Source organism: Bidens hawaiensis, unplaced genomic scaffold (genome assembly GCF_021521415.1).
Source record: "Bidens hawaiensis isolate Kalapana, Puna unplaced genomic scaffold, B.hawaiensis_p1.1 tig00032748_1, whole genome shotgun sequence".
Taxonomy (NCBI): domain Eukaryota; kingdom Viridiplantae; phylum Streptophyta; class Magnoliopsida; order Asterales; family Asteraceae; genus Bidens; species Bidens hawaiensis.
The window spans coordinates 42,903-55,506 of NW_027495584.1; the positions used below are offsets into that span (position 1 = coordinate 42,903).

At 35.1% G+C, this 12,604-nt stretch overlaps 2 protein-coding genes across 2 annotated transcripts; both read right to left on the reverse strand.

Annotated features, from left to right (window-relative positions):
• Positions 1-1,736: 1,736 nt before the first annotated feature.
• Positions 1,737-4,372, reverse strand: LOC143583961 (protein ENDOSPERM DEFECTIVE 1-like). The gene is made up of 6 exons (XM_077066129.1): positions 3,144-4,372; positions 2,582-2,701; positions 2,360-2,476; positions 2,190-2,279; positions 1,920-2,027; positions 1,737-1,796 (listed from the first exon to the last, which is right to left on the reverse strand). The coding sequence occupies exons 1-6, from the start codon at positions 4,164-4,166 to the stop codon at positions 1,746-1,748; spliced, it is 1,509 nt and encodes a 502-aa protein (XP_076922244.1). The 5' UTR covers positions 4,167-4,372; the 3' UTR covers positions 1,737-1,745.
• Positions 4,373-6,330: 1,958 nt separating this feature from the next.
• Positions 6,331-12,118, reverse strand: LOC143583962 (sodium/hydrogen exchanger 6-like). The gene is made up of 22 exons (XM_077066130.1): positions 11,908-12,118; positions 11,783-11,834; positions 11,619-11,678; positions 11,496-11,520; positions 11,335-11,420; positions 11,122-11,233; positions 9,939-10,001; positions 9,804-9,823; positions 9,599-9,693; positions 8,804-8,832; positions 8,686-8,717; positions 8,550-8,597; positions 8,399-8,459; positions 8,211-8,308; positions 8,061-8,136; positions 7,950-7,969; positions 7,733-7,830; positions 7,546-7,655; positions 7,080-7,157; positions 6,888-6,991; positions 6,711-6,802; positions 6,331-6,631 (listed from the first exon to the last, which is right to left on the reverse strand). Exons 1-22 carry the CDS (start codon positions 12,089-12,091, stop codon positions 6,588-6,590), a joined length of 1,587 nt encoding a protein of 528 aa, XP_076922245.1. The 5' UTR covers positions 12,092-12,118; the 3' UTR covers positions 6,331-6,587.
• Positions 12,119-12,604: the final 486 nt, after the last annotated feature.

Consider the following 12,604-nt stretch of genomic DNA (forward strand, 5'->3'; position numbering starts at 1 on the left):
GAGAGGAAATTTACATTCATTAAAAATCCTTTTTGTCGGGAGATCATTATCAGGACTATGTTACTTGTCACATAAAGATTTGATGACATCAAATCTGCTCAATCTTAGCATAATCCTTTATGGTTCATGCTTGTTAGCTAAAACAATAAATTTACCAATGGTTCATTAAAAATGTCGGGGAGATGATAAATGGAGCAGATTTGAGCTAACATGACGGGAGGCAACGAATTTTGAGCTAACATGACAGTGAGACCACGAGTTTTGAGCTAACATGGCCGGGAGACGGCGAGTTAATTGGAATCTCTCTTAAAATGTGACATTTTGGGAATTTTTCCTAACTTCAATATTAAAAAGGCTAAAAGGCAATTTTTTTCCTAACTTTAATATTATTTACAAACCATCTTTAGTGGATTACCATTTTAAAACTAAACCATCTTTGCTACCACACCATCTGGTGTGGGATGCTAAAAAGCAACTAAATTGAAATTTTGTTAACTTAGAAAATGTATTTTTATTATACAGTAATAGTTTTAAAAAAATACTTTTTTAAAGGAATTTTTCAAAACTAAATAAACAAATACAATTTTAGATAATAAAACGAGTTTTATGCCTATAACGCGTGTGATTAGAAGATTCATCATCATCATCGTACTCGGTATATCTCATGAATAACAAAGCTATGGTAGGTCTGAGGATGATAAGATGTAGACAGCCTTATCTCTACTCTGTAGGAATAGAGAGGGTGCTTCCAGTGAGACCCCCGGCTCGATAGTAGTTTTGCATCAAGCCTTTGACATAAGGCGCATAACACTCAACCATCGGCACACCGGTTGATTGGTGCATGTACCCTTGTCTTTCGGCTATCAACGCCACCACATGATGTCTGATTAACCTTCCGCCACTTTTAACATTATTTTCACGAGATTAGTAAAATAACGTCAAAATTAGTGCAATTTCACTTTTGCCCACCCGAGGGTTCACACATATATACATTATATGCGCGCACCGCAAGCAGGGCCTAAAATATACAAATCAAAGCAAAGGATAACTAGAAAAAGTTTAAAAACATCTATTTACAACGCCAATAATGGGACGTAGGGATGGACATGACACTTTTTAATGATATAAGTGTTGAAAATGATACCGTCCTTACACACATACTACCGTGAGCAAACCTAGTGGGTCCCATACTTCACATCTACAATCCCATTGCCCATTAGTAAACACAAACGAGTAAAATATACGGGCAATTAGTGATACTTAAAATCTTAAGTGTAATATTAATAAAGTTTAACTTGTATCATTACACATGTTTTAACAATGTGTGTACTTCTAAGCGTATGTTTCAGACATATATGCATTTGATTTCAATCAACTATTTGAATTTTGAGGTTTCTTTAAAAAACATCGTTTGGATTAGGTGTAACGTCGATAACACACCATCCTAAGACCATGCGTACTAGCATTTTAAACCCTTTGTCTCGGTCCTGTAACTCGAATGGCATCGCAATAAATCAATGTAGTAAATGATATATAAAAATACAAAATAACAGTATTTTGTTATTTATGGTTACTATACTGAAAACAAATTTTATTCTCTTTGCATACAACCACCCGCACACAAAAAAAACCATCCTTTCATCGTCATCTTCATTTACGAAGAACAAATGTGCGATTGTTTATGAAGAACAACTGTGCTATCATCATTCATCGGCTTCGTTTATGAAGAACAAACGTGCTGTTGTTTAAGATGAGGCAACTTGCATTAAATGTCCCCTTAAGCTGCAATCTTCCACCTGCAATTCAAGTTCATCCAAATTTGCATCAGATTGCTAACTTGCCAAGCTTATTTTTCTTCGAAGTACTTGCTGCACAAGCAACAATGACATAAGAAAATGAAAATGAAGATATTAACCCACCTGGAGTGTATGTGTCTTTACCAATAAATTTCCACACTCCTCAACTAGTGCTTTTTCTACATCGACAACGCTTGCTAATTCCGACATTAAACTGTCCATTTCTTCAGTCTGCAGTGGATAATACTGTCTAATCAGCTTCCAAATATCACATTAACAAAAGAAGCATGCCACACATAGTAAAGGCTCATAAACAAAGAATAAGATCTTTGTGCTTTCTTGTATAGTGAGTAATAGTATATTAAACTCATGCATCATACTTGTATTATTTACCTTAGGCATAAACATTTGCATTTGGTTAGCTATCATATCTGCAGTTTTGACTGCTGAATCAAGAGCCTCTGCTACCTCTTTTACATTATCCTGCCACAAAATCCTCTATTGATCAAAACCACAAGACTTATAACAATAACCGTGACAAGGCAATAAATAAACATCTTTACCTGAACGTTCCCACTGATAGGAAGCCGTAGCAAGGAGTTGGTTAAAGCAATTGTAACTCCTGATAATGAGCTTGTGTAATCATCTTCCAAAGCAGACCAATCATCAAGATAAGGCATCTAAATCAACCAACAGAAAACAAACTAAGTGACCTTATGCAAGAACATAATATATTCATATTATATTCACAAGAACTTATACGCGTTAACAAAAGCTAGAATTACCTGAGTTTCAAGAATGGTGGAAAGAGCTTTTTCCCTTTTCAATATTGCAAGTTCAGCTCGCTTCTTCTTCACTTTATCGCGTAGCTGAGATATATCAGATCCAACAGAAAAGAATTGTTTCTGCATAAATAAAAAACAGAAATTTCAATAACCTTGGAACAGTTATTCAATATCAGTGTTGTAAAAATCGATTCGAGGCGGCAATTTATCAGCCCCTAAAATCGGTAATCACTCAAATTCGGTCAAAATTATTGAACTATTTGGAATATTATTATTTATATGTATTAATCCAATCCGATTAATAAATTTGAAAAATTATATATAAACCTTTGAATAATTGCATATAAATTCCAATCCAATTAATCGCTAGTCTGTATCCCATTGCTCAACTAGCATCTAGCGATTTTACAACACTGCTCAATATTCATAATGCAAGCAGCCGAGCACAAAACTTTTATCATGAATATCTGTTGTAATTGAGCCATACCGTCAAGATCAGTCTACCATAATGTTCAAATTCACTATAAACAGATAAACACAAGAACAGTAAGCATTAACAAACCTCCATTTCGGTTCTCTGCGCCTGCATAGAGGCTTGAGATTTAGCATTAGCAAATCTCCACAGCAAGTAATGATTATGAAGCATTTTCAAAGAATGAACATCTTGTTGAGCCAACTGCGGTTTCTTCACCTTCCTCAATTCACCTCCAACTTTAGCACCCGTTGGTTGTGGCGGAAGGGCACGAAATTCCGTACTCACCGAGATCCCAGGACTCGGCTTACACAAACCTCTATCAATACTTTTAAACGAATTAAGCGACCTGGTGCATAGCGAAGGCGTAGTAGACGACACTGATAATGATGAGGATGATGTTGAGGATTGACAGCTGGCACTGCTACTCCGAACAAGCGGTCTGGTGGATAATGTGTTCTCATCCGCAACGGACGATCTCGAGTGAGACGAGATTGGGGAATTAGGGCACGAACCGCCTTTAACCGATTCCGATTCAGATTGACAACCTTCTGAATCATTAATTGACTGCAGCAGCTTTGCAGCATCAGTAACCGATGAACTCGATTGACGATTTGGTAACCTAAACCTAGACGGAACAATCCTATCACTCGGTGTATCCGTTCTCTTACTCGTTCTCAAACTCGATGGCTTCGGATTCTGAATCTGCTCTCCAAATCCGTTCTCCTTAAACAGCTTACGCTGCCTCCTCTGCGTCGTCGAAACCGATTCACCTTTCGCGTGATGAAACGGCGTCTCGGAGCTCTGTACAGTCGCAGGAATGATATTCTCCTGCGACGAAGAACAAAAGGCCTCCTGTTGCGGTGCTTGAGGTCTGAGCAACAGGCGTCTATGGGAGGGCGAGGGTTTTGTGGATCGGTCGGGCGCGGGAGTTGAGATGGAGTGTTTGGGTGATTTTAGGGTTATGGAGTGTAGATCGCCTGCGGATGAGATGGAAGGGGATGGAGACATGAATCTGGAGCTGACTTCTCGGACGCGAGGGCGGCGGTGAGGCAGCGGAGGAGGACCTCCTCCTTGGTCTGCCGGTGAAGGTGCCGCGACGGAATTGCTCATATCCGGTGGTGATTGTGATGAATTGTGGGGTGATTGGAACAAGAGAATGTGGGAAATTGGAGATGAAGAAAACTAGCCGTTACTGGGTTTCTTTTTGAAATTGGGGGAGCAACGGTACTAATAATAATAAGACCATTTATATATAATCATTTTGTTTCTGTTTCTATAAATTGATGATTTGCAAATTAATAGGGGATTATTATTATTATTATTATTATTATTATTATGTTATTTATTAATTTTGCCATTATATTTTTGGCTTATTGTAATTAACTGTGAAGTTATAAAGTTGATATTCATGAAAATGTTTTTAATTTTTAAGATTACAATCAAGAATAAGCACGAGGAAATTTAGTCGAATATTATATTTTATTTACAAGAAAAAAAAAGGTCATCATCACAAGTGGATACAGTCTTAATGATATTGTATTTATTGTAAAGTTTATCTCAGGCATAATCAGAAACAGGAGAAATAGCTTTACGAGTTTGTCTTAACGAGTCAAGTAGGTTTTGCAGGTGTTTTGTGGGGTCATTATTGTAGACTATTTGTAACGGACACAAGTAAAATTAGGCAAGCTTTTGGAGGCAAACAACCTACGTTATGGCTTCTTCGGTTAAAGAAGATTGAAGAAGAATGATCACTTATTGATCAGCTTCATGTCATATCACATAATCTACTTTAGAGGAGAGAGTGACATTAATATGAATGGCCTATGTAAACGGTTCAACGATATCATCAACATAACCCGTTTCTTGCATAATAGAAGTTGAAAAACTTGGTTTCATTATAGAAGGTAATTAGAATACGTTTAATATTCAACATGTGTAGGAGAGTAGCAATGGAAAGAGAGGCACGGACCAATTTTGTGGGAGCAAAGGCAGCGCCTTCGATACTTGGATTAGAAACGGCGACCATTAAACTCTTTTTTTTTTAAATGACCAGTATAAATAATAAAACAAAATAACATGCTGATGAAGTACAGGGCAAAATTAAGATTCTATATATCTTTTAGACACCACTAATCCACTATCATGATCCTGCTACAAACCGGTAACAAACTAGACTGCAAAAAAACCTCCATTCTACATTACCTGATGTTAAAAGCAATCCAATGGTTCAAATTTTCATGTGAATGCTTTGTACTTCTGTCACAATCTTTGTTGTAGACACCTTCAAATTCCTAAACATTCCATCATTCATCACCTTCCATAAAATCCAACTAGTATAGACTTCTCCCCAAGTTCATTTACAAAATTGCATATATCCAATATACTAAATTAAAAGGTATATACATATTAACCTCGTTTAGGCCCACGAAGTGACTCAACCAGTTCTAGACGCAAGAGATTTTTTCATGGGTGTTACTAATATTTGCTGTTTGACTTTGATTACATACTTTTTTGCTTTAGTTCGGTTAGGACGCAATATTTTGCAAACTAAAAACCTATTATTCGAATTAGGTATCCTAACTAATGATTGCCTGATAATTTGAAATAAGGTACATTAATAAAGCTTTAACAAAAGTGTTATACAAAACATCATTCGGGTTCATGTCAAAATCCTTAGATCACAAACATAGGGTTACTAGGACCAAAATCACAAAGTGGAGGGGATGATTTAGAACTCGATTAGGAGCCGAGAGAGATGGGATGTAACCATTAACTCATAACCATTAATTGTAAGCCGCCCACACCTTGCACTTTTTCATCACAAGACCGACATGGAAGAGAGAACACGGGGAGAGAGAAGCAAGCAGTCCATAGTCACAATTCACAAACCGTTTGTGACGGTCCATAGTCCTTAAAAGTCACAGACAGCAATGTAGAAGAAATTGTATACGGCAAGAGCAATCTATCACCCAATCTTTTATGCCTATAGTCTAGAATCACAACGAATATTTGGTCGCGTCTACTCTCTTGATGAGATATAATATATAAAATGAAGCAGCTTTTTAAGTAAAACAGTTTTACATCTACATTTTAAACTTATATTTACAATAATTGAAACTAGTAAGAACAGTCAAATTAGTTTTTTGTTAAAAAAAAAAGAGAGAGAAAAGTGGTTTGTTCTTAATAAAATCTGTCCATATGCAACACCAGCATTCAGGCTAACCCTTTTCCAGTATCCCTTAACTGCCTGGCCATTATATTATCCTTATAAATGAACGGTTTTATAGTGTTTCTACATGTTTTCGGTTTTACATATTCGTTGTAAGGTTTGTTTGACAGTGGACTTTTCATCAAAACAATGCAACTTATAGTCAAACAAGTAAATAACATCTCCAACTCCCTTCTTCATCTACTTTCATCATTTACACAAGTATACTAGTAACTGTATCGTACCTTAACTGCCTACACGTAACAATTTTCGGTCATTCGTCATTCAATTTACTTCATTCCATCTCAGATATAATAATTCTGCTAGTGGAAACCTTCTCTTCTAGACCTCAGTAACGAATCTTCGGCTGACCATAAAAAACTGTTAGGTTGCAACAAGATTATAACAACTGACATTAACAATTAAATATATACGTGTTCATTTACCATGGCCATCATCACTGTCGTCCCTGTCTCCAGATTGAGTTGTGAAGAATGGGGTAAGGTAGTTCCTATCTAATGCCCTGAAAGATGCAGCACTGCTTCCAAGAAACACAAAAATGTAAAAAAAGAAATTAAAAAAAATGTGAAAATGATAAATAAATAAATGAAATGTTTACAAACCTTTTATGAAATTCCTTAAGTCTCATCTTTAGTCTGTTCCCAGATGATGTCGACGACTCTTCATCGTCATAAGGAGTCACATAACCGTTGTTAGCTTCAAAGTTCTGAATCCAAAAGAAGAAAAACAGTTAAAAGGTAAAGAAAACATATATAGAGATATTAGTTTATAAGAAAAAAGGCAATTATGCTCACATCAGTCAAGTGGGGCTCATCTCCTACAACATGTAAAGCTTCAAGCATAGTACCGGTTGAGCCACCAATAAGCAAGACCTACATTATCAAATACCGTGTTAGAAACAGATCATAACAGTTGCTTACAAGGACATGAAAAGCATTGCCACATAAAGATCACAAAGTGCTTACAAAGTTATAGATTGTGTGCTAAGTTTAGTACTTTATAGTAGTTGAGTACTTGAATAGGTTGGTCTAAAAGAGAGTGAATCGTTCAAATTTTATACTTACTAAACTTTCTACTTTGTTTGATACTATTTTTTCTGGACATATGAAACTATTGCACTATTAAGAATTCAGATTGAAGATATACATGTTTCGTTATCTTCGTTTTCTGGTTTTATTATTTGAAATAATAACTGTATTATATAAATGAATTCAGTATAAAGGCATTAATAACATAACAAAAAAATGTTAGTTGACCTACCGTCAAAACGACTATTGCAGTGGTTGCAGTAAATATTGTCTGACCATGTCCCTCGGGAAGATCATGAACTGATTGCAAAGCAAGAGCAAAAGCCATAGCACCTCTAAGCCCTGAGTCATCAAATAGTTCATATTTTTGTTAAAAATTCAGTTAAAAACTGTAAAGTCTGAAATTTGCATCTGCTTACCACTATACCAAAGTGCTTTCTGATGTTTCACGGGTATTTGTCTCTGTGCAGGTCGAACTAAGTTCAACAAATATGCACATGTGAACACATTTGCAGCCCTTCACATGTAATAAACTCAATCAGTAACTAGTTTAACTATAAAAGTATATCCAAAGAAACACATGTAAATTATGCATTTATCAAAATAAACACTGCTCGAATGGTAAATCTGGCATACCTGGCTAATCCGATGAATATCTGATAAAATCGAGTAAGTTAAGAAAACATATAATCTTGTTCAACAAATCATATAAAGCTAGTGACATTTTAATTAATAATACAAGGATACAATAGAAAAAAAGATGAATCCAATGTGGGACCAGCTATGCTGTTCCATAGCAATATCAAAGCCCATGTATATGAATCTGCAAAAATACCAGCAAAACAATTGACTAAGAATCTTAAAGCATTTGAAAGAAAACAAAATATGCTTCCTTACATGAATGTCTCAGCTAAGGACGATATCAAATGGAAAAAAGCCGCCACAAATTTCTGAGAATTTTCTGACAAGTTTGAGAAGGAATAATGCTTCATAACCTAGATCAAAAATGCAAAAACTGTTGTTTAAGAATGTTTTTTTTTAATGAAATAGAACTCATCACCCAATCAAACTATATATTCACTAACCATTCCAGTGAACAAAATTGACACAATGCCAGATAAGCCAAGCCCTTCTGCCAGCATGTAACTGAAATTAAGATTGTGGGTCACATAACACAAAAAGAGAGCGTTTTATGATACAACTACTATAAAAGTAGATAATATGCAGTGAACTTACGAGAAGTACGGAAAAAGAACAAACAGGCAGCATTCCAAGTTCTGTAGACTGAAATGGCACATAATATGTTACACACAGTTAGTACAGGTTTAAGGTGAAACAAAATAATAGAAATTTCAAGATGGTAGGTACTTACTTATCAATGTCCAAGCCTGCATACTTAAACAGGTTTGAGCAGTTAAGGTTTTACAACAACAAAGAAGAAGATGGATTTGTAATTAACTTCATATGAATAATCACTACAAAAAGGATATCAAAGCAGATGTGAATCCAACTCCAACACCTGTCACGCAAAGACATCGATGTAAGTAATCTTAACAAAAAAGAAAGCAATATTGATAAACAGAGCATATTCTTGGATTAATTTTGTATCGATGTGGTAGATGCATTTAACATTAATATTTACAGTTACCATTCACTTTTTAAGTATTGCTTGCCAGGCCTGAGAATCAAAGCCCATATTGTATCTTATAGATTCATTTTTTGACCAGAATATTAAATACGTCATGAAAGCCTAACTATTACATGGCAGAATCAACTGTTACAAGAATCTGGTTACTACTATTGCTATGTCAGAAGTATTAACCATAGACATTTGCAGAAGTTTGATTACGTTCCACACTTTCACAGTTCACTTAAATACGTATGAATCAACCAGTTTATCACCATGTTATCTTTTCACATAATCACAACTGTTCAAATGACACACAAATATCACTGTTAATTTTTATCAGTAAATCAGCATAGTAACATCCCTTTGGCTTTTTCCATGACAATACCTCAGCTCTACAGTTGAAAGTTTCACTTTGTTTTATCTTTCTACAACTCGTTATGAGCACTTGCAAAGGTTCTTTCAATGAGATGGTTTGTTTGAGATTTTTATTAGTTCATCAAAGACATTTACCACAAGGCTTTCTTAATCTTTTGATCTTATAACCTTGTCAAAACAATATTCAAACTATTGTTCTTCTTATAAATGACAAAAAAGAAACAAGAAAAACATAAAACAATTGTTTGCATCAGCAAAAGCATAAGTTCGAATAACTGACCTGCTGACATGGAACCAACAAAGGTCTCAAGAAACCTGACGACTATCAAGAAGAAATTTTGTCCAGATGAATTGTTCTTCACCAATGACATTGTCCTGCACAAAGGAATTCACAACCATGTTATATATTAATCTTTTCATATTATATATATATATATAATGTGTCCCATTGTATATTTATAAAATAGCACTGAATTTATACAAACCTGTAAAGGGAAATTGCCATCTGCGAGTTTTTGCACAATCAAAAGAACACACAACAATACAAAAAAGTTTAGTGCAAGTATAGATATCTCAACTCAATATGGAAGTAGGATAACTGAAATCAGAACCAAACTTACCGCATCATTTAAAACCGATTCACCAAACACTAGTGCGTAGAGATTCATGTCTGTGCCAAGCTCCTACAGTAATAAATATGGTCATATGATAGAACCCCATGGAACCAAATGATAGAACCCCAAAATTAGATTGATTAAAATAAACACGATTAAGGATAGTTGACCCGATTCGAGATGGGTTAGTCTCCGGTTAGCCGATTCGAGATGGCAATTCTCCAAATACAAGGTTAATGAACCCAAATATTTTTTAATATATAAACATGGACATACATAAACTAATACATGAACATATAAATAGGCCTAGCTGCATTAATAATGTTGCGGTTACATAGACCCTTTAGCATCCCACCCATTTATCTCCCTTGAACTTTTCAGCGTCCTTGAATCTGGCCCTAATGCCTTCTCGTAGAGAATACGGGTTCGTATCATCATATACAGTTGGAAAACAGACAGACTATTAGAGAGCTTTAACTTAGATAAAGATGGTTTAATGAAGATCAATTGAGGCAAACAAGTAAATTTCACATGGTAAAAGCATATTCAGACCACTAAATAGAACTGTAGCAGTCCAAGTTCATTCACAATTCACAGTTTACAAAGAATTTTTCACAAGCCATAAAATCTGGAGTAAAAAGCTGTGTGAACAATGAACTATCAGAGAATTTGGTGAAGAAACACTGACAGCATAAAAATGAAGCATGTGCATGCAGACTAAAATAGCTCCTAACGGTCTTTGCAATCTAGTAGATATGAAACTGCTTAAAAAAGACTCAGGAATGTGTAACAACATCCTAGAACCTATTAGATATATCCATATGGAGCTTTGCAAAAACTTATCTCCCACCTCATATCATTAACATTTCCCATTAAGTGACGCCATAATAAAAAACAGATTTTTACTGTTTGATTGTGTATTAATTTTATATATTTTAGGCTCATAAACTAACTTATCTTCTATATCTAATTCATTTGAGTCCCTAGGATTGAGTACGCAAATCACCACCCTTCTAAAGCATTATATATTAAGTATTCTAGTATTCTATGCTAAAGGCCCTTTTTGATTTCTTCGACGTTAAAAGAAAAGAAAATGAGTCACCCCTACTGATTTATCTTCTAAATCAATACTGACAAATGAGAACATAAAATCAATGGACAAAGCGCTTTACTTTAAACCAATTCAAACCTGAAAAATGGAGAGAACTGTGACAGGATCCGTTGCTGAAATAAGAGCACCGAACATCAAGCACTCGACCAATGGAAGTCTGTACATGAGATACAGTAGACCACCAAGGTACCTGTAACATCACATGCAAAGTGGTCACAATTTGTTGAGATGGTTTACAATTTTAATACACTATACAATGAAACTATATTACTGGTAAAAAGTAATACTCACACCAAAAGACCTGTAACAACTGCAGCAATAAACGTTCCCAAAATTGCAAATGTCACAATGGCTCCAAAGTTTGAAAAGAATGGTTTCTAAAGTAAAAAACCAACAGTTAATACACATAATTATGTCATAACAGAATGTGGTCAAGAGTCATGATAACTTACAGGCGCTAAACTGAATCCTGATTGGGTACAAACAAATGGTCAAGAGAAACAATTGGGGTAAAGCTTCCAGTAAATTCATAAAGAAAAAAAAAGCAAGTAAATTAATAGAGTGATGAAGGATATAATATGATAGGAGGCAACAAAAAGAGGAAGAAAAACTCCTCATGAAAATTAAACCAGGCCCTGCACCAGAGAGAGCAAAGAAAATCAAATTGCACCAGTTAGTTGTTAATATCAGCAGCAGCAAATTAGTAGGTTTGAATGAAAGTATCATCAATAAAGAAAACCTGATACTAGTTTCGGTATTGGAAACATTGGCAAGTCCACCAACAATTAACCCTAGGAAGATGAAATTAAGTCAATAGTAACAAATATAAACATAAAAGAATGAGATGAAATGAGTGGTGATTACCGATCAAGAGAGAGGCGCTAGCTTCAGGAAGATAATAGAACCTGTGACGGCGTAAGACATGGCCAAGGATGAAGGAGAGGACGAGCATCATAATCTGTAAGAGAATGCCGACGCCTGCCGCCTGTTGATCCTTACCTGGACTTGCTCCGTGCGGATCAGCAGGTGATATCTGCAGCTCATCCATGGCCACGGGATGAGTGATGATGCTCGTCTACTACTTGATTCAATGAATGGATGAATACTTGATGATGATTTCAGAGAGTGATTTATTTCTGAGGGGTGACGATACGATTTCAAACCCTCCCTTCCTTCCTTAATAACTGACCCACCCTCTTTTATTCTTTTATTATTGTGTTTTCATTATATTTAATATAAATAAATTCCACAATTAATGGGTGGTAAAAAAAAACCACAGGTTGGATACTTCAGGTCATCTAACACAATCTGTTTATAAAACAGGTTTGATTCGGGTTGACCCGTATAACTATTATAAAAAAAAATATATAATTATATTTTTATTTGTGTTTTTTCCCTTTTTTTTATTTTTGTAAAAATGCACTTGTAATTTCAAATTCATTTTCAATATTTTAATAATTTTCAAAAAAGGATATTCATATTACTCATCTACCGACTCTAAATTATATCAATTTTGTTTTCAATTTTTTTTTTTTTTGATAAATAGGTTAAACAGGACGTG